Raw genomic sequence first — 27,581 nt, 5'->3', positions numbered from 1 at the left:
CAGCTGAATGACATAATGACAAATTTTAAAATACTTTATTCTTTAGAAATTATCAATACATATATGATTAAATATTATAGTTGTTACTTTTGCGCTCTTGTTATACATAATGTTCTCATTATTTAGTTACATATAAATTTTATATAGCAATTCAATGGAAAAACTCATAGGAAATAGATTTACCAATAGAATCAAACAATCATGATTATTAGAGCATTCACTGAGCTGAGGGCATTTATTTCACTAAGCCAAAAGCCCCATTTTGTTTAAGGGCCCCAGGCACCAATGACAGATTAAAACATTGACAGTAAGTTAAGGCTGCACAGTCAGAATGTCAAGGTCACGAAAGTTTACAGGACAAGGTCTTGGAACCTCGTTGCTGAGTCTGAAACAAGAAAAGAAACCATCAGTGTTGGTGAGTACAGGAGCATGGTTATCATGCCTCACAACATCTGATATCCATTTACTGTAACAAGAGGTCTAGCTGAAAATGCTGTTTCAAACTAATCTTTTCTCAACAAGGCATTGGAGGCATCGGCTACCTTAGGGCTTTAAGGTGTAAAATATGCTTAGGATGTCGAGGCTCATAAATCACATTAGTCCAGACTGTAACACCTCACTGTAACAGTACATAAGTAGCAACCCTCCTCATTGGGGAGAGCAATATTAAAGTACTTTTGTTTTGTCTTTTAACTAATCGAGTGACCTGTAGCAAAATGATTGTATTGGAAAAACATGGAAACTGTTCACAACTGCATTCATTTACCAGTTATGAGCAAGTTGCACATTACCCTAGTGTAGGGTGCAGAGATTTACCAGGATGCTTTATGAGGAAGAGTTGAGCGAGCTAGAGCTTTTCTCTTTGAAGCAAAGATGAGAGGTGACTTGATGGAGGTGTGTTCAAGATAAGGAGGCATTGCTAGAGTGAATAGCCAGCGCCTTTTTCTCAGGGTGAAATTGGCTAATACAAAAGGGATCATTTTAAGGTGATTGGAGGAAAGTATGGGGGAGGATATCACAGGTACGATTTTTTTTGTTCCACCCTCTCCCCCCACAAAAGTGGATGTGTGGAACACATTACCAGGGGTGGTGGCAGAGGCAGATACATTAGGGACAGTTAAGACACTCTTACATAGGTGCATGGATTTAAAAAAAATAGTGGAGGGCTGTGCAGAGGTGAAACGCAAGACTGATATTGGAGTAGGTTAAAAGGTTGGCACAATATCATAGGCTTAAGGGTGTGTACTGTGCTGTACTGTTTTACGTTCTATGTTCTAAAGCAGTTCGCTGCTTAAGTTAAGAATATGACTTCAGGTTAAACAGGCTTTGATGACTATGGAACCATTTGTGATATCCGGTGGTTGAGAAAAAAAATAAATAAAATATTCTCATGTAACACATCTGATACAAAGTTCTACAAAAGCAATGTTTCTGTGATAGTATTATTTTCAACTAATATCTTGAGTATCGGAGTGAAGACATTGGTCAAACAGCTCATCTGAGTGACATCTCATACATTACTGCGCTGCATCTTTTTGGCATGTGAGGACATAATCAGGTCTCTGGTGGAGAACTCATGGCTTATATACTTGGGAATGGAGGCCCACTCAGCCAGGTCCTAGCTAAGAACTAGACTTAAGACTAGTATTACCAGCTAGCTGCTAGGAAGCATCAAGATAAGGTCAGCATGATAAGCAATATGCTTTAATTTAGTTTCTTTTTAATTCTCAGAACATTCCAAATGAAAGCTAGTCTGCCCCCGTCATCAACCAAATCCCTTCTAATCTTTCACCTCAGTACCACTTCCCTGCACAAACTCTCCTATCCTTAGAGTTCCTTCATGTTGAGTGGTGAGATTTTTCAATATTAGATTTGGAATTGCGATACTGATACACTGTTGAATGCATACATTTAAGATTCAAACGATAGCAGTTCACAGCATTTCAATGTTTAGTCTCCTACAGATAGTGCAAGAGGTAAAGTACAAAACAAAGTCAAATCATTACAATGTACTGCCAAAAGTTCCCTCTCTAAGCTTTTGATTGCCCCTAATACACAGAGAATGAGAGAAGAATTTAAGTTAAAATTTGCCTGCTCCTGAAGTCATCTGAAATTCAAACTAGACGCCTTGATTTTATTAATTTAACGCTTCAGTGAATTTCACTGATGTCGGAGAATTATCAGACGTAGTTGACAGGCAGCTGGGGCAGCTTAGCAGGGAATCATTCATGATTTACAGACATAAAAAGAAAAAGCCTTCATCTTCTGACCCCCCTCTTCCTCCCTTCTGCATTTTTAAATGTAGCCCGATTTTTCAATCAGAAGCCTTTTAAAAAGTAATTAACTTCAAGATTTGCTTTGCTTTGGATTATTTTTGTTTAAACCATGGTTACCAATTACATAATAGGCGAATAGGGTAGGAATTAAAAGTCCAATTGTGGCAGAGGCCTGATCTAGTCATTAAGATGACCAATGGAGTGTTTTAGTAGCACTGCACACATAGCCAAACAAATTTAACAGCCATAAATGCTTGGTGACTCTAAATTAGTCCCTACAATTGCACAGCGCCCGTGATTTTAATTAAAAAATATAGAAGTGTAAAATTATTTTCAGATATTAGACTAGTCCTAAAGGAAGAAAGCTTTTCATCCCAAATGCAATAGAGGGAACATCCTGAGTGGCTCACGGGCCATTAGCAAAGTTACTATGCAGTCCTTCACACCATAATTACCTGCTGTTGTTGTCGACGAAATTCTTCCTCACTGGCAGCAATAGCCTGAGCCAAGGCCAAATCTTCCTGCTCTTGATGGCTAAGTATAGGATATAAAAGATCAGGAGAAGGAAAATGAAACTTTATTTGAGAAAGGAAACATCACAATCATTAAGATTCAGGCCAAAAGTTAGTGCCGCATACCAAATTAGGTAATGCTATTTAAAATAGAAAAATATAAACAGGTGAGTTTATGGCAGTGATGCGGGCCACTTGGAGCTGTTTATAGTCACTATACCACTATACATGCAAGTTACATTATTACATATTAATCTTTGTCTGATTACACACATGAAGAGCATTTAAATTAGACAGACAATGAAGTCACATAATTATAACATGCAGCCCCAAGCAAAATGCTATTGAGACTCCACAGGCAGCTTTAATACACCAGCTTTCAGGCTTCAAAATGTCTCACACAAACTAGGAAAGAAATCTAAAATTGGAGCAAAAATAAATTGTGGGTGCTGTTAGAGATGAAAGCTGCCTCTCCAGCTAACCTGGGTCACAATCCTCCATACAAACCTGCTGTAGCTAAGAGAACAAGGCAGCGCAGGTGACTGACTCTATTAAAAAGGAGTCAGCAGGAGGCGTACAGCCTGGGTCTGAGGCAGATGGACTAGCTATCCTCAAGGCATTTCATCCTAGTGGTCAATCAAAAATACAAAACAAAGAAACAGGCTCTTTTTCCTCCCCAATTAAACACAATTAGGATATAGTTGAGACAGGAAGACTACCTTAAGGACAGAATATAGTTAAGACACATTTACTACCTCTTCCCTTATTTATGTATTTCTCACTTCCACATGTCAGTGTGAGTTAGAAGATAGAACATTTAATGCTTTTCCTTCTTCTTCTCACCAAAAGTTCCACGTGCAAAGTCCAGGAATCCCAAGAGAAGCTAAGCTATGGCCTTCATGTTCTTTGTGCACTAATGCCCCACTGAATCATCATACTGAAAAACTGGTTTTGGAATTGCATTTAATCTTCTTAATAATGCTTCTGCCAACCTAAAATATCCTACACTGTTGAAGCATTTCAAAGTCTTGGCTCAAATGGGGACTCTCTCCCACACAAGATAAAGTCAGTTTTGATTTACAATCGCATCTTGCTTCAAGTCAAGATCCATAATCCTAAATGACATTCTGTTCATGGTACATTTGAAGTCCACTGGGGCAATGTGGAATGAAGCCCCAAGGACTATAATCTGCACAAAGAGATCTTGATTTCAAACGCACAAGACAGCTGAAAAAACTAAAATACATAATAGCCTTCTTGAATCCATAGATCCATTACACTTCAGTGGAAACTGGCAGAGCACATCATCAATAGCTTTCTAATCCTTCCTCACTTGATAATGAGGAAGGGGAAATGGTCAAAAGTGATTCAGTTCACAGAGGCCCAGAAGAACATTGGATACTTATCTACAAGTAGTACTGGATTAGCCTCAAGCTACACAATGCACATTTTGCACCATCAATTTCAACTTATTATCACAGTTGTGCCGCTGATCTTTACTCCATTTACAGCCACTTACTATGTCATTGGTGTCAACTACAAATTTTGATACAATATATTACATTTAGCTTTCAGGAAAATAGTTCAGTACTGCTCACTCCCAAACTGTTCCACACTGATGACAAAATGCAGAAGTCTCACTTAGCTATGAAATTGAAACAGGGCACCCTTGATTACTTTGGCAAGTGGCATGCTTCACTTGAAACCCAGCTACTGTATCAGAACCAGTTTTAGTCAGGCAAGCATCACAAAGCGTTGGAAGAGCTCAGCAGTTCAGGCAGCATTTATAAAGGGAAATGGACAGTTAACATTTTGGCCCAAGACCCTTTCATGCTGCTGGATTTGCCAAGTTCTGCTAGCTCTTTCCATTCCAGCATCTGCAGTATCCTTTGTCAGGCAGCTATGTCAAAAATACCATCAATGCTTCTACCTCAAGGGAGGGAGAGAAAAAGGAACAAAAATAAATTTTGGTGCCACGGATGCCCAGACATTATTGGGAGAGAATGCCCATAACTATAAAGATGTCATAATCCTAAAAGCTGGCAGGAATCAGTGCTATATCAAAGAATCTGACAAGCCACTGACAGAATGTTGTTTTTTTTTACCTGGGAGCTGTATTTCGGGAAGATTCAGCCAGTGACCTCTCCAAAGCTCTCTGCAGTGCTTGTTCTTCAGTCTTTAAACACATAATGCAAACATACACCAGAAATTAATGATAGGAAATAAACCCAACACCTCAACCTGATTAACTGCACATTAATTTGCTTCCTTGCTATGATACAGTTTCTGCAGCTACAGTTTAATGCAGTTGAATCGGAACAGTAAATAGTGAAACACCAAGCTTTCTTTCAAAAAGTGTTCAGATTACAATTTACAATTTTCAATCCTACTCAATATTTCTCTATCCTAAACTCTGGAGCATCTCCACATTATGAACAGACAGTTGGCATAAATTTGCAATTATAATTAATATATAATGAATATTTAGACATCAATAATGAAACTGCAATACTGCCATAAAATCCATAGACAGGGGTTCCCAACCTGTGGTCCGCAGACTCATTGCTTAATGGTATTGGTCCATGGCATTAAAACAAAGGTTGGGAGCCCCTGTCGTAAGAGATATAAACAAAATTAAGCTATTCAACCCATCTCGTCTGATCTGGCACTTCATCATGGCTGAACCATTTCCCTTCTCAACACCACTCTCCTACCTTCTCCTCATAACTGTCACACATTGACTAATCAAGAAGCTATCAACCTCCACCTTAAATACACCCAATGACTTGGCCTCTTCAGCCAGAGCAACAACCCTGCACAGATTCACCTCTGTCTAATTTCTCCTCATCCCAACACTCCATGTGGGACCTCACCAGTGTTTAAGCTACAGCATTACATCCTTGCTTTTATATTCTCACTTTCTCAAAACGAATGCTAACGTTGCATTTGCCTCCCTCACACCAACTTGACCTGCAAGCTAACCTTTAAGGACTCCTGCACATGGCCTCCCAAGACCCTTTGCACATCAGATTTTTGAATTTTCAGCCTGTTTAGAAAATAAGCTATGCTTGTGTTCCTTTTACCAAAGTGCATGACCAAATACTATCCTGACACTGCATTCCTTCTGTCACTTCTTTGCACATTCTCCCAAACTGTCTTAGTCCTTCTGCAGCCTGCCTGGTTCCTCAACAGAGCCTGCCCCTCCACCAATCCACAAATTTGGCCACAAAGCCATCAATCCTGTCATCCAAATCATTAACATGTACTGAAAAAAGAAGAGGTCCCAATACCAACCCCTGTGCAACAGCACCAGTCACTGGCAGCCAACCAAAAGACTCCCTTTATTCCCACTTTTGCTTCCTGCCAATCAGCCAATTCTCTATCCATGCTAATATCTTTCCTGTAATACCATGGGCTCTCGTCTTGTCCATACTGCACCAAGCGCTGCCACTGGGCTATAAACGTGCAGGAGCAGTGTGTGGTTAAGTGCCTTGCTCAAGGACACACACACACTGCCTCAGCTGAGCTCGAACTAACGTCCTTCAGATCGCTAGCCCAAAGCCTTAACCACTTGGCCACGCGCCATCCTGTTAAGCTGCCTCAAATGCAGCATCTTGTTAAAGGCCTGCTGAAAATCCAAGCACACAACATCCACTAATTCTCCTTTATCTATCTTGCCTATCAGAATTCTTTGAAGAAATAACAGATTTGTCAGGCAAGATTTTCCCTTAAGGAAACAATGCTGATTTTGGCCTATTTTATCATGTGCCTCAAGTACCCCACGATATCATCCTTAATAATCAACTCCAGAAATTTTCCAATCACTGAGATCAGACTAATTGGCCTATAATTTCTTTTCTTCTGCCTCACTCCCTCTCTTTCTGAAGAGTGGAGTGACATTTGCAATTTTCAAGTCCACTGGAACCATGCCAGAATCTAGTGATTCTTTAAAGATCATGACTAATTCCTCCACTATTTCCCTAGCCATCTCCTTCAGAACACTGGTGTGTAGTGCATCTGGTTCAGGTGATTTATCTACCTTCAGACCTTCCAGTTTTTCAAGCACCTTCTTCCTAACAATAACAACTGAATCTCCAACTGCCTCCTGACACTCTCAAACATCCAGTCTATTGTTAGTGTCTTTGACAATTAAGGTGGATGCAAAATACTTACTTAGTTTGCCTGCCATTTCTTTGTCCCACATTACTACCTCTCCAGCATTGTTTTCCAACAACCATTAGTCTTGCTTCTCTTTAACTCCTTATACTATATCTGAAAAAAATTGTTATCCTCTGATTATTGTCTAGCTTACCTTCTTATGGCTTTTCCCTCCTTACGGCTTTCTTAGTTATCTTCTGTTGGTTTTTAAGCTTTCCAATCCTCTAACTGCCCACTAATTTTTGCTCTATTAGATGCCCTCTCTTTTGCTTTTATGGTGTCTTTGACTTCCCTTGTCAGCCATAGTTGTGTCTTCCAGCCTTTAGAATACTTCTTTGGGATGTATCAATTTGGAATTGTTCCCGGAAACTCTAGACATTGCTGTTCGACCATCATCCCTGCTAGTGTCCAGTTCCAATCAACTTTGGCCAGCTCATCTCTCATACCTCTACAACTCGCTTTACTCCACAGTCTGACTTTAGCTTCTCCCTCTCAAATTGCAGGGTAAAGGCTATCATATTATGATCACTGCCTCCTAGGGTTCCTTTACATTAAGCTCCCTAATCAAATCCAGTTCATTACACAACAACCAATCCAGAATAACATTTCCTCTAGCAGGCTCAACCACAAGCTATTCTAAAAAGCCATCTAATGTGCATTCTACAAATTCTCTCTTGGGATCCAGCAAGCTACCTGCATACTGAAATCCCACATGACTATCCTTATGACATCTGCTTTCAATCTTGCGTTATAATTTGATGCCTGTACAAATGAGCTAATCAGCACACCGCGGGGCAGACCAAAGGCAGCAAATACTGAGACAGTGCCAAAATTTGTAGCTGATATACTGATGTTGTCTTGCTAACAGAATGGAATCATGGAATTCAAATGGAACAGTACTGGACTTATTAATTTTGAGTATAGGCACAGGCTTTATTCATACAAGCATACAATATTAAGGATGTTTTAAGGATTCGGTTATTCCCTCCTCTTCTCAAATTTATTTCTTTTCCAGATTACTATTCGTTGTTATCTTACACAATTATTTCATCAACCATTTCCATTTCCCTTTTTAATGAAAGGTCATCAATTTGAAATGTTAATTCCATTTGTCTCTCCACAGATACCGTTTGATCCAGCGAGCATTTTCAGCAGTTTCGGTTTTTATTTTATGCTTCCTTCCTAACTAGATGTCAATGCCACATATATCACAATTGCCCGTGCCTTTAAAGAGAATGAATTTTAACTAGTAACTTTCAAGCCCTGACCCAGGGGACCATGTACTCATAAAATAGGTATACACTTCAACAGCCACAATTACTGTGGAATTCAAGGTTATAGCAGCTCACTTTGGCTGGCTCTTCCCAATATGCTCGTTTCTAAAGTCCCATCAACTGGCTGAAATACAAATCATGCCACTAAATTACAAGGCAGAGAACAGAAGTAGGTCATTTCCTGTCCAGATGGAAACAGCTTATACCATTTCTACAGGCCTATTTACAAGCATTTTAAAGAGAAAATCCATTACATCCTAGAAATTGAAAATTCAACCAACAATCAGATTCATTACCATTGTGATTTAAATTGCTGGCTCACATACTCAATAGATCAAACACACACATCAGCATCTTAGGGAGGAACAGGAATTAATGATTTCAGCAGTCCCGGGGAAGGTTAAATTCCCACCCAGCCACTGATCTATTTACAACACTTATTGCATCTATTTAATCAATAGTTTCAATTTAATCTAATCCAGTACCTGAAAGTTTGAGAAGTGGAATTATGACCATCAAGCCATGTTAACAACCTCTTAGTTGCAAAGAGCCTTTTTAATTTTTTTTAAAATAAAGGATCATAGTTTCAGGCACTGCTTCTGGTTAGGCATCTGTTTAAAGAAGCAGCAAAGAGTCCTAAAGCCACTCTACCAGGCACCACAGTAGCGCAGAACTATTGCAGCTCGGGGCGTCAGAGTTCAGAGTTCGGAGTTTAATTCCGACATCATCTGCAGAGTCTGTATATTCCTCTCTGTGGAATGAGTAGATTTTCTCCAGGTGCTCCTGTTTCCTCCCAGTCCAAAGACATAGCGGTTAGTAGGCTAATTATTCATTGTAAACTGTCCCGTGTTTAGACTAGGGTTAAATCAGGTTGCTAGGTGGCGGGGCTCGAAGGGCCAGGAGGGCGTACTCCATGCCATATCTCTAAGTAAATAAACGCTGGTGGTGGGGAGGGTTAAAATGAGACTAAACGTTAAAGAAACACCGAACTTCATATCTGATTGATCATGGAAACAGAAAACCTACAGCATAATACAGGCCCTTCGACCTACAAAGCTGTACCAAACATGCCCTTACCTTAGAACCACCTAGGCTTACCCATTGCCCTCTATTTTTCTAAGCTCCATGTACCTATCCAGGAGTCTCTTAAAAGACCCTATTGTTTCCGCCTCCACCACCATTGTCAACAGCTCATTCCACACACTCAGCACTCTCTGCGTAAAAAAACTTACCCGACATCTCCTCTGTATCTACTTCCAAGCACCTTAAAACGGTACCCTCTTGTGTTAGCCCTGGAAAAAAGCCTGACTATCCACAAAATCATCTTCCACAATTTTTTCTAACACTTCTAGCCCTTCTCACCTTCTAGCTCACTGCCATTCTTCTTGTAATGTCAGATAATTGTTCATTTATTCCTCCAAAATATCATCTTTCCTCACGCTACCTTCTTTCACATTGCACTATTATCATTTTTGTCATTTAATCCAACATGCCTTCCATCCTACCAAAAGGTCATATTCCCGCCCCTTTCTCTGCACTTCGTTTTCCTGATCCAGATGATCAACCAATCTGAAATACTAACTCAGTAACTCTTTCCATGCACATTGTCTGACCAGCTGAGACTTTTCATAATTTCCTGTCTTTTTTCTTTAAAATGCCCTGCAGCTGCAATATATTGCTTTCTTCAGGTTCTATATTGTAGATTAATAAACACAGGTAACACATGCTAATTGCACTAAGAGGTACTGTGCTTGTTCACTGTATTGTAACAGTGTATTGATACAGTTGAAGAGGCCATTCATAATGCCTACTGAGACACTTTAGAGGCCATTCATCATACTTACCAAGTTCAATTATCATTCAATCATACATGAACATAGCATTCCTCTAGGGCAAACTGTGCAAAACACATTACCAAGAGCACATATAGTTACGTTTTCAGGAAAAAAAGAGTCACAAAGAAATATATAGCCCTAGTCCCCGAGTGGCATGTCTGTAGTTGTCCTAGTCTAGCTTGTTCTTCCACTTAGTGAATACTGGAGGGCAACACCATTGACAGGGGCCAGCCCCAACCCAAGGACAGGTGCCAGTATGCCCCACAGAGGCTCTCCTTCACCACCTTGGCATCTGCTCTCCTGGTTGGTTGCAACAAGTGACCCCGTGGCATGGGCCTAGTCCATACCACAACTGAGGCAATGCAGTTGAATGGGAATCCCACCGTCCAGTGCCCTAAACTCGGAGCATCAGGCCATGTTGTCAATCCCTCTGTTGCAGACAGTCATTTCAATTTTGTTTTACATAAAAGATTATAGCTTCAGGCACTGCTTCTGGTTGGGCAACTGTTTAAAGAAGCAGCAAAAGGCCTAAAACCTTTCTACTAATAGAAGTGGAGAGACTCAAAATGAGAAAAAAAATGTTTCAGGGAAAAATCGAACTTCATATCTGCCAAAATTTCGCACTGACACACACACAAGTGAAAACCAACATGAGGTGTTACCGGATTTGCTTGTACAATAATTCATCTATAACAAATGAACTGATAAGGTGCTCTGCATACTGTTGCACAAAAGTACATTGTATGCAAGATTGAGTGCGTCTGAAATAACCGTATTTGCCAAGCTCTAAGGCAACGTAACAAGTCACCACAATCAGTGGTGTTTCTTCTGTGTTTTCAGCACTCTTACCCCCAATATTCCCTTCACAAAAATTATTCAACAACACATACACTTTTCAGTTTAATCACAAAACTGTGAAACAACAGTCTCTATTGTACATCATCAGGTATTGAACTCACCAATCCTGCTTGCAGAGATGCTGACATAAGGGCATTTCTTGGTGGGTCACTGTCAATGAGAGAGCACTGTTATCTCCTGATCTCTGAAATATTTGGACTTCTAAGTGTGACAGCTGCCAAATCAGGCAAGGCACAGTGTGTACGTCAATTGCAATATAAAGTGTACTGATGTAATGAAATAATCTGTATGGATGGCATGCAAAGCAGTTTTTCTCTGCACCTCAGTAAATGTGACAATAATAAATCAATTTACCATGAAAGACAAGCTGGGAAGGTTTCAAAACTTGATTTAGGACCTTAGTTGATCTTGGGCAGGAATGTATGACTGACATTGAAATTGTCTCAACACCCTTAATACTAGTGAAGGATGTGGAAGGCAAGAGAAAACAATGCACATCACGTAATAAGTAGTAGGCTAGCTTGATAAAAGTAACCACACATGGCCTTTGAAGGAATCTTTCTGAAACCCATCAGAAGGTTAACCCTATATAGGACATGCACAATGACAGTTTTCAGTAGTGAAAGATACCAGTTGCCTTCCTCTCTGTGCACAAAACGTGCACTGACAGAGACATTTCATACGGACAGGTAGGAATAAATAAGATATCAAGTTAAGGAAATTAACATACTATTCACCAGTACAAAAAAAAACTGAAGCCTATGATATGCTTTGCTTTTGTTGTACAACACCCAATTTTCTTGCGCAATGCTGTCAGAGAGGACTAAGCATAAAATGCCTTGTCTTGATAGCACATGCTACAGGTGAAGAAAATTAATATTTTCTAAGCGTTGTTGGAAATTCACTCATTTAGGTAAGTACCGAATATTCCACTGCAATTGCTAATCAATGCCCTGTAGATGGTGGGAAGGTTTTGGAGTAATTCATTACCTGATACAAGATCCACAGCTTATAGCCTGTTATTGCAGCCAAAGCATTAAGACATGTATTCATGGTCAAAAGCAAATCTTTCAGGGGCTTCACAGAGATGTAGCGCACAGATGCAGGTCCAAAGTAACTGGAAACTTGGTCACAGATGAAGCACAGGAATGCACAAGAGGTTAGAAGAGAAGGAGAAGTCTCAACTCAGTTACCCACCCTCCATCCACTTCGGATCCTTTCATATCCATTACTAACCATACTGAAATTCACCAATAGCAGTCCAATTCTCACCTGTTATGAGGTAGGGGTGCTGATGTATTCAGTCCGTTTGGTCGACTGCTGGATGTGCCTTTGCTTGTAGATGGCACCGCACCGGGTTTCAGTGCTCCCTGAACTCTCTTCATGGCAGCATTACTTTCAGAGAGAAATGGTTAGTTACAATTTAGTTAGTTCACATATCAAAATGTTACTCGTCACAAGTTTAGCTTTAGAAACATAGAAAACCTACAGGCCCTTTGGCCCACAAAGCTATGCCGAAATTACCTAGGGTTACCCATAGCCCTCTATTTTTCTAAGCTCCATGTACCTGTCCAGGAGTCTCTTAAAAGACCCTATCGTATCCACCTCCACCACCATTACCAGAAGCCCATCCCACGCACTCACCACTCTGAGTAAAAAATGTACCCGCTATCTCGTCTGTACCTACTCTCCAGCACCTTAAACCTGTGTCCTCTTGTGGCAACCATTTCAGCCCTGGGAAGAAGCCTCTGACTATCCACATGATCAGTATCTCTCATCATCTTATACGCCTCTATCGGGTCACCCCTCATCCTCCGTTGTTCCAAGGAGAAAAGGCCGAGTTCACTCAACCTATTCTCATAAGGCATGCTCCCCAATCCAGGCAACATCCTTGTAAATCTCCTCTGTACCTTTCTATGGTTTCCACATCCTTCCTGTAGTGAGGGTGTTTAGCTATATCCCAGACTCTCAGATATCACCAAAAGAAGGAGCTGACCCGTCCTGCACAACGAGTAACATCACAGTCCCAATGCCACTGTAACCATTTAATCTCTGTAGATTAAGAAACTCTTAACAAAGCTTCAAACTGAAAGCTACAAGTCTACAGGTGTCAAAGTTGAGTGTATTGTCATACTCAGAACCTGGGTCTCTGTACCTCCCTCTGCAATTGGATCCTCGGCTTCCTAACTGGAGGACCACAATCTGTGCGGATTGCTGACAATATCTCCTCCTCGCTGACTATCAAAACTGGTGCATCTCAGGGGTGTGTGCCTCGCCCACTGCTCTACTCTGTCTATACCCATGACTGTGTGGTTAGGCACAGCTCAAATACCACCTATAAATTTGCTGATGATACAGCCATTGTTGGTAGGATCTCAGATGGAGATGAGAGGGAGTACAGGAGTGAGATATGCCAACTAGTGGAGTGGTGTCGCACCAACAACCTTGCACTCAACGTCAGTAAGACAAAAGAGCTGATTGTGGACTTCAGGAAGGGTAAGACGAAGGAACACATACCAATCCTCATAGAGAGATCAGAAGTGGATAGAGTGAACAGTTTCAAGTTCCTGGGTGTCAAGAGCCCTGAGGACCTAACCTGGTCCCAACACATCAATACAGCTATAAAAGAAGGCAAGGCAGCGACTATACTTCATTAGGAGTTTGAAGAGAATTGGTATGTCAACTTCTACAGTTGTACCATGGAGAACATTCTGACAGACTGCATCACTGTCTGGTACGGGGAGGCTACTGCACAGGACCGAAAAAATCTGCAGAGGATCATAAATTTAGTTGGCTCCATCTTGGGTACTAGCCTACAATGTACCCAGGGCACCTTCAAAAAGTAGTGTCTCAGAAAGGCAGCATCCATTATTAAGGAACACCAGCACCCAGGGTGTACCCTTTTCTCACTGTTACCATCAGGTAGGAGGTACAGAAGCCTGAAGGCACATACCCAGTGATTCAGGAACAGCTTTTTCCCCTCTGCCATCTGATTCCTGAATGGACATTAAACCCATGAACTCCACCTCACTTTTTTAAATATATTTGTTTTTGCACAATTTTTAACCTATTCAGTATACATATACTGTAAGTGATATTTTTCATTCTTCTTCTATATTACGTATTGCATTAAATGCTACTGTGAAGTTAATAAATTCCATGACACATGCCAGTGATAATAAACCTGATTCTGATATGCACAAGTAATTTCACTCCACTCTGTCAAAAAAGTGGCAGGCAAGAGATAGCAAATTATAGGCCAGTTCACCTGACCTCAGTAGTTAGGAAGATGTTGAAATCTATTATTAAAGATGAGGTTTTGAATTACTTGGAAGAACATGATAAAATAGGTCAAAGTCAGCATGGTTTCCTTAAGGGGAAATTTTGCCTGACAAATCTGTTGATATTATTTGAGGAAATAACAGGCAAGATAAACTAAGGAGAGTCAGTGGATGTTGTTTACTTGGATTTACTGAAGGCCTTTGACAAGGTGCTGCACATGAGGATTCCAAACAAGATAAGATTCCAGTTTTACAGGAAAGACATTATCATGCATGGAAGATCGCTGACTAGTAGGAGGCAAAGAATGGGAATAAAGGGTTTTTTTTCTGGTTGGATGCCACTGACTACTGTTGTTCCACAGGGGTCTGTGTTGGGAGCACTTCTTTCCTTGTCATATTTCCATGATTTGGATGACAAAATTGATGGCTTTGCAGCCACCTTTGCAAATGATACAAAGATAGGTGGAGGGGCAGGTAGTGTTGAGGAAGCAGGGAATCTGTGGAGAGACTTTGACAGATTAAGAGAATGGGCAAAGTGGTGGCAGATTGAATATAGTTTGGGGGAAACATCTGACTATGCACTTTGGTAGAAGGAGTAAATGCACAGATTATTTTCTAAATGGGAAGAAAATTCAGAAATCAGAGGTGCAAAGGGACTTGAGAGGTCCTCGTGCAGGATTCCTTAAAGGTTACTTTGAGGGTTGAGTGAGGAAGGCAAATGTAATGTTAGCATTCAGTTCAGGAGGACCAGAATATAAAAGCAAGGATGTAATGCTGAGGCTTTATAAAGCACTGGTCAGATCGCACTTGGACAACCATGAGCAAATTTATCTAAAGATGGATGTGCTGAGATTGGAGAGAGTCCAGAGGAGGTTCACATGAATGATTCTGGGAATGAAAGTGTTAACATACAAGGAGCATTTGATGGCTCTGGGCCCATACTTGCTGAAGTTTAGAATAATGTGGGGGGGGATCTAATTGAAACTATCAAATATTGAAAGGCCTAGATAGGGTGAATGTGGAGGTGTTTCCTATAGTGGGGTATTTAGGACCCGAGGGACAGTCTCAAAATAGAAGAACATCCATTTAGAATGGAAATGAGGAGAAAGCTCCTTAGCTAGAGGGTGCTGAATCTATGGAATTCTTTGCCACAGATGGCTGTGGAGAACAAGTCATTGGGTTTATTTAAAGTGGAGATAAATAGGTTCTTGATTAGTAAGGGCATCAAAGGTTATGGGGAAAAAGCAGGAGAATAGATTGAAGGGGATAATAAATACGCAATGGCGAATGCCAGAGCAGACTCAATGCGCTGAATAGCCCAACTCTGCTCCCATGTCTTATGGAATACAAGTTCAACGAAACACTTGCAGCAGCACCAGAGGTACATGGCATCATACCACCAGCATTCAAGGAAAAACTTCAAATGTCCCTCATAGATGCATGCCACATATCAAAGGGAAAGCTTCCAAGCATATTTTAGTTATGATTTTTTTTTGTTTACCAGCTGTCCTGGGGCCTATTTTATACCATACCATTATATTCAAAACATCTAATGAATATGGTACCAATCACATGAGAAGAAAACATTATAAAAATAACCTAAAGGCAAACAAGGAATGGCAGCAGCTAAGGTAATAAATGTTTCTGCCCCACTGTGGCTAACCAATCAGCAGACAAGTATACCCAAGAGGAGAGTTTGTTTTAAATAACAAAATACTCAATCCAAAGTTAATAAAGTGGATTGAAGAGAACTGCCTACCCCTCCCCACCCTTACTGGCTGGCCATTGTTATATAGTTTACCTGTCCAGTAGATCAACTGATCAATGACTATTAACATTCCGCTTTCCAGATAAAGCATCTTTAGTGAAGTCAACAAAACTACATCAGCCCAGAAACTCAAAGCCCAGGGGTAAAACAGTATCTTGGAATGATTTTTCAAACACAAAAGCCAAAAAAAAAACAAGAATCTCCATTTGAAGATCAAAAGCTTTCTGTAAAAAAAAACTTCCCTCGCCTTGTCTCATTTCTGTGTTCTGCCAAGTAATCTGTTCAACGGTTATTCTTGTGCCATCATACCAAAGCTGACAACCTTTCAGATCAGAAGATAATTAACTGCTTCTGTACAATTCTACAGGTTTTATTGTAAACAATTCAAAATTAGTTTGCTCAAGAAGCCCCACTTCACTCCATTACCCTCTCACCCATTAAGGCCTAATAATAGCAAAAGAGTGTTCATCTACCCTGCTTTGGAGAGAGGTTTTCCATCAGCCTCACATGCATGATCCAAGGGGTGCCTGTGCTTTAAGCAGAAGTTTAAGTGACACTGGTCACATGTCACTTTGATCATCTCTTTCTGTTTGCACCCCAGCTTCGAGCACTTGTTCGTGAAGATCTGAAACACATGTCATTTAGTCAAAATCCAAATTGTTAACTTTGATTCTACTTAATGCTGCTGCACAAATACAGAAAAATTCATGATAACATAAGTCAACATGGACTTCTTTCATAAAACACATTTTACCAACTTCAAAAGTACTGATAAATTACTTATGCTATAGATAAAGGAGAAGCAGTCAACATACTACATTAGGATTTACAGATGACATTTGATAAAGAAGGTTATTGCAGAAAGTAATAATTCAGTGTAGGAGGTCATTTTGGTATGGACAGATTAATGAGCTAACAGAAACAACAGGCATAAACTGGTTTTTATCTGGCAAAATGCAGTAAGTTGTGTGCTATAAGGATCAGTGCTGGGGCTTCAATGTCATATAATTTATATAACACTTGAATATAGGCACCAAAGGTATGTTCTTAAATCTGATGATGCTCAAAATAGATAGGAAAGTAAGTTCTGAAGAGGATGCAAGAAAGCTCCTAAAAGATATATATTAGGCCTAAGGGTGAATTTCTCACATTTGCAGACAATTTGGGACATTAATCCATATCAGGAAAAATATACAAATCATTGAACTGATTGTAGACTGATATGCAGTGATCTGGGTGTTCCATAGCATGATTCCTAAAAGGCTAGCATGTAGATACAATAATTAGGAAAGCAAGCAATATTATAGCTTATTGCTGAAGGAATTGAATACAAACATAGGAAGGTTATACTTCAGTTATATAGGACATTTGTGAGCCCTCATCTGGAGTGCTTTGTGCAGTAAAAGGCACCTTATATAATGAAACTAACAGGTTGTAAGGAGTCCAAAGGTTTACTAGATTAATACTTCAAACTGGCAGGTTCGACAGGCTAGGCTAATACCAGTGTAAGGTGGAAGAGCAAGTAGCAAACTGAAATATACGATACTCTGAGGGGTGCTTGCAGGGTGGAAAGAATGTGAGAATTGGGTGTGAGCACCTAGAACTAGAAGGTCACTGTTTAAAAAATAATGGAGTCTGCACTTCATACAGATCCATTCCCATGAAGAGTAACGGGAGAAGGTGATAGAGGTGAGCGCAATTATAACATTTAAAAAACACTTGGACAGAATAGAAACAGTTTAGAAAGATACCAGTAAAATGGAATTAACTTAGACAGTACGATGAATTGTACTGTAGGACTGTTTCTGAGTCGTATAACTCTACGCATCTATAATTTAAACCTTTGGACAAGAGACACACAAAACAAATATTTCCCTGATACAGTCATTGCCAGGAAATGCAGCAGTCGATTTTCAGAGAGCAGGTTCCCATTCAGTTAACAGATAAATAGCTAAATATTCTACTTTTTTCCCACATTCTATGTTTTACGAATTACTATCAGCCAGGTCACAGAAAGAAGCCCCCCCCCCCCCCCAAACTGATAAAGAGCAACGGGATCTTCTTAGTGTTGGTGTATGTGGCGAATTTGCAGGTTGCCCCCAGCACACGCTCGGGTAAGTTGGTTGTCAACAGAAAGGATGTATTTCACTGTATGTCTTGGTGTTCGTGAGATAAGTAAGCTTGAATTTTGAACAACGCACCATCGTTCACTGAATGGGATTTAAACTAAGGCTTTAGGGCAATATCTAAATTAACACCTTACACCTTCAAACACAGCACTTGAGCTCACCTACAAAGAACAGAAATTCAATAGGATTCTGGATTACAATTTATTATAGAGTTGTGGGAAAATAATTGAAAAATTCACAACCTAATGAATATAAATTGTGAAAAATGGCCTCACCTTACGTTTTTTCTGGGCAGGATCAGATCTGCACTCTCTGTCAATGTGTTCACCAACACGGATATCTGGCATTTCTCCCCTTCTTATGGGAACTGGAGTGTTACACAGAGGACACACAGGTACCTGAATGTCCTGAAATTATTTGAGTATGCATTAAATTTAGTCCAATTAATGGTTCCCTTTAAATCACAAATACCATTGTTTGCCAGAGAATTTTTTAAAAATCACCCAGCTTCCCCAACAAAGACTGTTAAGCAAACAAGAAACTCAAACAGAAAAATATCTCTTGTAAATCCCTTCCTTGTTTCATCTGCAGAAGAGACAAAATGCATGCCTCAATGAGAACCACTATAGTTATTCATGAATTAACTAAAGACCATCTCAAATGCAAAGGTCTTTTAGGCATACAAATTATTTTCTTGATTGTTATCCAATGATTACAGCTGTAAAGTGCACATGGTTGGATTTAAATCTGTTTACAACACTTCTACCAATCTAGATCACAACTCACAGGAAGAAATGCCACTGGGACAGCTAACAAAAGACCATTGAGACCTGTGGAAACTAACTGCAGAGGTTTAAAACTAACAGGTAAAATAAATAGAAAGGAAGAAATATGAAAATCATTTTAAAAAGTGCAGGTTGTGCTTTCCTGGAGGAATTTCAGTAGAACAAAAGAACACAAGTCAAAACAGCAGTAATCCATAAGAAAATTGCTGATTTTTAACCTATATAACCATATAACAATCACAGCACGGAAACAGGCCATCTCGGCTCTCCTAGTCCGTGCCCAACTCTTAATCTCACCTAGTCCCACCTACCCGCACTCAGCCCATAACCCTCCACTCCTTTCCTGTCCATATACCTATCCAATTTTACCTTAAATGACACAACTGAACTGGCCTCTACTACTTCTACAGGAAGCTCATTCCACACAGCTATCACTCTCTGAGTAAAGAAATACCCCCTCGTGTTTCCCTTAAACTTCTGCCCCCTAACTCTCAAATCATGTCCTCTCATTTGAATCTCCCCTACTCTCAATGGAAACAGCCTATTCACGTCAACTCTATCTATCCCTCTCAAAATTTTAAATACCTCGATCAAATCCCCCCTCAACCTTCTACGCTCCAATGAATAGAGACCTAACTTGTTCAACCTTTCTCTGTAACTTAAGTGCTGAAACCCAGGTAACATCCTAGTAAATTGTCTCTGCACTCTCTCTAATTTATTGATATCTTTCCTATAATTCGGTGACCAGAACTGTACACAATATTCCAAATTTGGCCTTACCAATGCCTTGTACAATTTTAACATTACATCCCAACTTCTGTACTCAATGCTTTGATTTATAAAGGCCAGCGTTCCAAAAGCCTTCTTCACCACCCTATCTACATGAGACTCCACCTTCAGGGAACTATGCACTGTTATTCCTAGATCTCTCTGTTCCACTGCATTCCTCAATGCCCTACCATTTACCCTGTATGTTCTATTTGGATTATTCCTGCCAAAATGTAGAACCTCACACTTCTCAGCATTAAACTCCATCTGCCAACGTTCAGCCCATTCTTCTAACCGACATAAATCTCCTTGCAAGCTTTGAAAACCCACCTCGTTATCCACAACACCTCCTACCTTAGTATCATCGGCAAACTTACTAATCCAATTTACCACCCCATCATCCAGATCATTTATGTATATTACAAACAACATTGGGCCCAAAACAGATCCCTGAGGCACCCCGCTAGTCACCGGCCTCCATCCCGATAAACAATTATCCACCACTACTCTCTGGCATCTCCCATCTAGCCACTGTTGAATCCATTTTATTACTCCAGCACTAATACCTAAAGACTGAACCTTCTTAACTAACCTTCCATGTGGAACTTTGTCAAAGGCTTTGCTGAAGTCCATATAGACTACATCCACTGCCTTACCCTCGTCAACATTCCTCGTAACTTCTTCAAAAAAGAAGAAAACCTCACTTTTCTTCTCTTATCCCATCTTGATTCCTTTAATATCCAAAGATCTATTGACGTTAGGAAGGCAATGAGTAAGGGGAAGGTCTCAGAAAATACAATAATTTAATTGAAACTAAACAAAGGCCCTCTTTACAAATGTGAACATATATGCAAACCTTTTTGTAAGAGGAAGTGCATTTATGCTGTGCATAGCTGATATGGTCCTTGCAGAAGATCTGTGCACATGCATCGCACTTCATAGGAAGAAAATCTGTAAGAGACAAAAGTCATCTTTACAAGACAAGCAAAAAGTGGCTTTAGTGCCCAAAGGCATTACACAAACCCATTATTTTCTATACTGTAAAAGAATAAATAATCAACAGCGACACCAAGCCAAAAGCGACATTATGTAACCAAAAGCTAAATCAGAGTCAAGTTTTAAGCAGCTGCTTAAATGATTATAGGAGGTAGATGGGTTTAAATGATGGAGGGGTATAGGACTCAAACAGCCTAAGGTACTTGGGAACTTCAGAAATTGAAAGAAAGAAACTTACACAATCAACACATAAAAAGCAAAGATTAATGCAGTGAGTAGGACACTTCAAAATTAGGCAAATTCAAACAGAGGCACGCAAAAATGGTCCACAATTAAAATTTGGAGGCATCTTCACCAGAAGGACATCACCAGTTCAAAAGGATGCTTGCCAACATTTTTGCAAAGACTACTGAGGCCATAGAATAAACCCCAGCCTTGCCATATATATTCACATTCCAAAAATAAATAAACATAAAAAAATTCTCCCCAGTTTTCCATTTGTTCATTATGTGCTGTGGGCAATTTTTCGCTGTTGCAAAAACAACAACATCATGAAGGGGAGGGGAGGGGAAAGGCATGCAGAAATGCGAGAGAAAAGAGTCGAGAAGCAGTGGAAAGGAGCACAGGAGGTTTGGAAATACAATTGAGTCTAGGAAAAAGACCAGGGTATGACTAGTTGTGGGAGGGGAGAGAGAGGCAAAGAATGGTAATGCGATGGAAGGGAAGGAAAGGTTAAACAGACAAGACAGACATACTTTATTGATCCCGAGGGAAATTGGGAGACATGCATTTGGAAAGAAGGGGAAATAAACCTGGGTAAGAAAGTTTTTTCTTGGCAAGGCTTAATTGTTTATTCCTCAACGCAAGACACAAATGTGCATGTGCAAGCATGAAGATACACAATGAGACTTAAATATGGGAAAATGTGGCATATGGCCATTGGCAATTACAGAGAGTTTAAAGGGAAGAAAACCAGTAGAACAGTTATGTATAAATATTGGTTAAGTAAATAATTAAATCTGTAAATTGGGATGATGTGTTAAAGATAAAGCAATTCTGGATGAATTAATGAACATCTTAGGGCCAGTCATGTGGTTAAGAGTCAACAATAGATAAGAATGTAAAGATAACAAGGTAGGTAACATTGGACATTTCAGTTAACCAACTTCAACTAGGGTAGTTTTCTTTGTAATGATCTAGAACAGGCAGAGACAATATGCATAAATAATAATCCAATTATCCAATTCTGGACATCCACCTCCACAAACCAGATTATTTAAAGGCATCTTCCTACCTCACCACCCTTTACCTTACAGGCATCTGCCCAACAGCTAACCATACCCTCAACTCTTCCCCACCCACTTTACTGACAGTTTCATCGCACTTTTTAAGACACAAGTGTGATGAATAAAACACAAATTATATACAATTTTTACCCTTACCCAGCCGTTTGCAGGAATTTTCAGAGCAGTGTTTGCCCAGATCTGGAAACTCCATTCTCTGACACGTATGGATTCAGTACAACTGCTCGGGCCCTAGTACATTCAGATGTCGACCTGATGTGGTTGTTACCTGTTATAGTGAACAAGACTTGAATTATTACCTACTCCAGTGTTGATGTTGAGGATACCAAACAGATGCAATGGATCAACTTCTTATAAAAGATACCTGAAACTAGAGGAGAAAGAGCATGGAAATTTAATGACAGAAAGCTTTTTTGAAGAGAAATGAAAAAGAATCCTATGTATTATATTGATCGGGGAATACCAACAGAATACTAATTGGGATTGCACAGTTAGCCTGCTGTCACAGAAACACAGAACAGTGAACAATGAAGCTGATCCCAAAATGTAAAGTGTAATAATATTGCTAATTAATGAACACAACTAAAGATGACAGCACGACAGAAGAATAAAACGATATGCCCTATCAAGTGAGGGAACACAAGGAATGGGCAAAGGCATGAGCTGATTTGCACTCAATTACATTGGATGGATGGAGGCAAAACTGAAGAGAGAAAAATGTCTGAAATTTAGGCATCTTCATAAACAGCCAAGTAATCATCTTATTAAAAAGATGAAGCCCATCAGTGGGAGTTCTATTGTTAAATTAAAATTCTAGAGGTATTCAATCAATAAATGGAAAGCCTAGGCAAATGATGTAAAATTTGCCCCGATTTCAGCCTGCATTTTCCGCATTACCAACATTAAGGTATGAGACAGACATGGCATTACAGCAATAGCAAACTGAAAGTAAGGGGAGAGTTTCACTTAGTCCAAACTGCTAAGCTCTGATGGTGAAAAAGAGGTCATGGTGGGAATAATAAGTTTGCCCTAGCTAACAATTATTTGTCTCCAGACCACCTATTGTTTCCTAGTGCTCTATTCCATTTTATAGCTTCAGAGACAGGACTCTCACAGTCAAATGACTCAGCATCCACAGAGAGAACTTCTTGTAAAACCAAATACAATAACTAATTTGCATTGTGAAAAAAGACTTTCACAGTTAAAAATGGAAATATTAAAGATTAGCTTTATTTGTTGCATGTACATCAGAAGTTACAGAAAATGTGTGTGTTGCATCAACAAGCTACACAGTCTGAGATGTGCTGATCAAGACTCTATATCCAAGTCTCAGTTTCATTATCAAATCAGCAAGAGCTTGTTTTTCTTTTGCAGGTATGTGGTGAGCCTAGCATCCCAGCAAGGGCACTATTTCTAACTTATGATAAGACATTCATAAATTAGGTACAAGCTCCCACATTAAACTGGAATCCCAAATCGTAAAACTTTAAAATGTGCATCAAGCAGTTAGAGCAAACATGAAATTACTTTTACAAATAGCAACTGCAATTGCAGAAGTCTAAAACAAAAACAGAAAATGATGGAAATACTCAGCAGGGCCGTTAACATCTATGGAGAGCATTAATGAAACAGTCATTAACGTGAAACCGATATTACTTCACTCTCAACAAATGCATTTTCTATTTATGAACTTCAGATTTACCTTTCATCACTGAAATTAGATGCCATTGCATTCAGATAGTAACAGTGGGCTACCATCTCCAGCAGTTGGCAATTAACAACTTTTCTCAGTACAGGCAGACTGAATGGTCACCCTCTCCATTCAAGATCGCTTTGATAATAACGATCTTGGGAAGACAGTGGATGTGAACATTTCAAAGCTACGAATCTGATATAAAAACAGAAAATGCTAGAAGCACTCAGCAGGTCAGGCAGCATCCATGCAAGGAAAAAAAAGAGTCAAATTGAAGCCATACATCCAACACGTTGACTGTTTCTTCTTCTGCAGCTATTGTTTGACTTGCTGAGTTTAGCAGCACTATCGGTTTTTGTTAGAGTAGGAACACTCTAGTGATGCCAGGACAAATATGCAAGGACACCAAGTTGCTACACAGAAAAGAAGGAAATGCAAGTAGGGAACCAGACACCAGTACAGAGGTCTCAGCTCCTGATTTATTTGCTACATAAAATAATTTGATACAAGGAACACACTTCCATGCGCACACTAAGTCCTGTCTGATAGATTTCGTGGAAACTTGTCCACTCGTCCACTGGCTCATCACTATAAACAGACTCATCAAACAATATTCCTTCCTCCATTCTCAACTCCCCCAGCATTTAACCCTTTCAACAACCTCTCAAGACCAAATCAACCACCAACAAAAACAATCTGGTGCACCATCTCAGTGAATGAAAGAATATCCGTATGGGGAAAGGAACAGTCAATGATCTGGATCAAAACCCAGTCCTTATGTGGGGTTTTGACTTCAGATATTGATGTCCTATCCCCACACCAATAGATGATACTCAACACACTGAGTTACTCCAGCAGTAATTCTTTGTCCAGATTCCAGCAACCACAGTCTCTTGTGTATCCACTTCCAGGATCTTTGTACATGCCTTCTGTTCCATCTTCCAGATCATTCTCCTCACAGGAACACCATCTCCCTAATCCACCTCCCCTCTCCCAGAGCACCACTGCCTGATCCTCCTAACACAAGAGATTCTGCAGGTGCTGGAAATCCAAAGCAAACACACACAAAATGCTGGAGGAACTCAGCAGATCAGGCAACATCTGTGAAAATGAATAACAGTTGATGTTTTGGGCTGAGACACTTCTTCAGGACTGGAGAGAAAGGAAGAAGATGGGGGATAAGAAGGTGCAAGGAGGGGAAGGAAGACAAGCTGGAAGGTGGTAGGTGAAGCCAGTTGGATGAGAAAGGTAAAGGGGTGGAGAAGGAGTAACCTGATAGGAGAGTGGACCATGCGAGAACGGAAAGGAGTGGCAGCAGATGATAAGCAGGTGAGAAGAGGCAGGAGGCCAGAGTGTTGGACAAAAGGGAGAACGGGGAGAGAAAGAAAATTACTGGAAGGAGAAATCAATGTTCATGCCATCAGGTTGGAAACTATCTCAACAGAATAGGAGGTGTTGCTCTTCCACCCAGACAGTGGCCTCATCGTGGCAAAAGAGACCATGAACCAACATGTCAGAACAGAAATGAGAATAGGAATTAAATCAGTTGGCCACCGGAAAATTCCACTTTCGGCATATGGAATGGAGGTGCTCAACAAAGCTGCCCCCCCCCCCCCACAATTTATGTCAGATCTCACCAATGCAGAGGAGGCTTCTGGATATGCATTCCTAGTCCGTGTAACTGTCTCACCTCATGAAGAAGGCCTTGAAGCTCTCCGCTTTCTACTGAACAAAAGAACCAACCCGTTCCCCTCTACTACCACCCTGAGGCCAAACTGGTCCTCACCCTCAACAAATTCTTCTTTGGCTCTTCCCATCTTTCTCCAAACTCAAGGGGTAGCCAGGGCATCTGCGAGGACCCTGGCTATGTCTACCTTATCACTGGCTACATATTCCATACTTTAACTGGTAATGCTCCCCAACTTTCCCTGTGCTACGCTAAACAACTTCATCGTTGCTGTTTCGTGCTCCCATGCTAAGTTCATCAAATTTATTAACTCGGCCTCCAATTTCCTTAAATTTCCTTAAATTCACTTGATCCATCTCTGACACCTCTCTCCCCTTTCTCAATCTCTCTGCCTCCATTTCTGGAGGTAAACTGTAAACTGACATATTTTATAAACCTACCCATCCCTACAGCTATCTTGACTATACCTCTTCCCATCATGTCCCCTTTGCTCAGTTCCTTCATCTCCACCACATCCATTCCCAAGATGGGGCTTTCCTTTCCAAGACATCAGAGACGCCGTCCTTCAAAGGGTTTCTCTTGCTCCACCACTGATGATGCCCTCACCTACATCACCTCCCTTTCCCAAACATCCATGCTCACCCCATCTTCCCACTGCCTTTTCAGGGATAGAGTTCCTCTTGTCATCACCTACCACCCCATAAGTCTCCACATCCAACATACCATTCTCCACAACTTCTGCAATCTTCAACGGAATCCTACCCCTAAACACATCTTTACCACCCCCCACTCTCCGCTTTCTGTAGAGACTGCTCCCTCTGTGATTCCCTCGTCTGCTCATCCCTCCCTGCAAACAATGGAAATGCTACACCTGCCCATTCACCTCCTCCCTTACCTCCATGCAGGGCCCCAAACAGTCCTTCCAGGTAGGGCAATACTTCACCTGCAAATCTGTTGGGTTGCTTGTTGTATCCAGTGGTCCCGATGCGGCCTCCTCTACATTGGCGAGACCCGACAGAAATTGGGGAACTGTTTTGTCAAGCATTAATTGTAATTCCTATCCTCATTCCCAATCGACAGGTAGGCTTCCACTTTTGCCAGGATAAGGCAACACTCAGGGTGGGGGAGCAACACCTCATACTCCACCTAGCTAAACTCAAGCCTGATGGTAGGAACATCAATTTCTCCTTCTGGTATTTTTTTTTACCCTCCCCATTCCTTATTTTTCTACCCCCCACTCTGGCCTTTTACCTCTCCTCATCTGCCTATCCCCTCCTCCTTCCCCCTCTCCTGTAGTACACTCTCCTCACCTTTCTCCTGGCATTTACCTTTCCCACCCACCTGGATTCGCCTTCTCATCAGTCTTCTTTCCTCTCCTTTTTATTCTGGCGTCTTCCCCCTTACTTTCCTGTTCAGTTCTGATAACGGCAACACCGGCTATATAGTCAGTTCAGCAGATGCCGCCCGACTTGCTGAGTTCCTCCTGCATTCCCCGCCGATTGTAGTCCTGGTCCAACAACCTTCCCCCTCTCCCACCTGCTTCTTCCCCGATCCCCTCAGCCCCGGATCACTCCAGTCCGACCCCGACCCCAACCCTCCGCACCTACCGACGCCTCCTCCTCCTCCTCCTCCTCCTCCTGCTCCACTCCGACGCGCTCTTATGACGCCAGCGCCTCCGGTGCCCGGCGATCGCTCACCGCCCGCCCGCCCTCCCCTTCCTCGCCAGCGCCTCCGGTGCCCGGCGATCGCTCACCGCCCGCCCGCCCTCCCCTTCCTCGCCAGCGCCTCCGGTGCCCGGCGATCGCTCACAGCCCGCTCCGCCCGTTGCCCGCCCTCCCCTCCCTCGCCACCGCCGTCAAGTGTTCAATGGCTTCAGCAGTCATCGTTGCGGAGGGAGGAAAAGCGGCGAGTCGGGCGCGCGCTGATGACGTCGCCACGCTGCGGTGACGTCAGACGACGCTGTCCGTGCTCCGCTCACACTCCGCGTCTCGTTTCAACGTGAGCGGCATCGTCGTTCAAAATGCAGAGTCATTGTTATTGCCCGCACAGCACGCCCCGTCACTCACGATTCAATAAAGTGATTAATCACCGTCATTCTTACAAAGCATTTATTACCGTTCAATGAAATGTACCTCTGCTCATGAGATTGATATGTCTCAGTACTGACGGAGCAGGCTGCAAACAGATCAGGCCGTGGCCACAGGAATCTTCTACCCAACAATAGGAGGGAAATCCCAGGCAGTCTCTGCAGTAGATG

The 27,581-nt window shown here is 41.2% G+C and overlaps 1 protein-coding gene across 6 annotated transcripts; it reads right to left on the bottom strand.

Annotated features, from left to right (window-relative positions):
• Window positions 1–43: 43 nt before the first annotated feature.
• On the bottom strand, window positions 44–27,246 carry zfand2a (zinc finger, AN1-type domain 2A). Of its 6 annotated transcripts, none has more exons than XM_059979765.1 (10): window positions 27,097–27,246; window positions 22,083–22,214; window positions 20,501–20,595; window positions 18,367–18,498; window positions 16,436–16,587; window positions 12,186–12,308; window positions 11,015–11,063; window positions 4,894–4,964; window positions 2,732–2,810; window positions 44–385 (listed from the first exon to the last, which is right to left on the bottom strand). In XM_059979765.1, exons 2-10 carry the CDS (start codon window positions 22,135–22,137, stop codon window positions 341–343), a joined length of 801 nt encoding a protein of 266 aa, XP_059835748.1. In that variant the 5' UTR covers window positions 22,138–22,214; window positions 27,097–27,246; the 3' UTR covers window positions 44–340. The 6 variants fall into 6 exon arrangements, with proteins under 6 accessions (XP_059835748.1, XP_059835750.1, XP_059835746.1 ...); XM_059979767.1 differs by lacking the exon at window positions 27,097–27,246 and adding an exon at window positions 27,041–27,060; XM_059979763.1 differs by lacking the exon at window positions 27,097–27,246 and adding an exon at window positions 26,932–27,025 and having other exon boundaries at window positions 22,083–22,212.
• Between the last annotated feature and the right edge of the window lie 335 nt (window positions 27,247–27,581).

This window comes from Hypanus sabinus, chromosome 9, assembly GCF_030144855.1.
Source record: "Hypanus sabinus isolate sHypSab1 chromosome 9, sHypSab1.hap1, whole genome shotgun sequence".
Taxonomy (NCBI): Eukaryota; Metazoa; Chordata; class Chondrichthyes; order Myliobatiformes; family Dasyatidae; genus Hypanus; species Hypanus sabinus.
The sequence above is the reverse complement of the archived record's forward strand: the minus strand, read 5'-3'. Positions and strand labels throughout refer to the sequence as shown.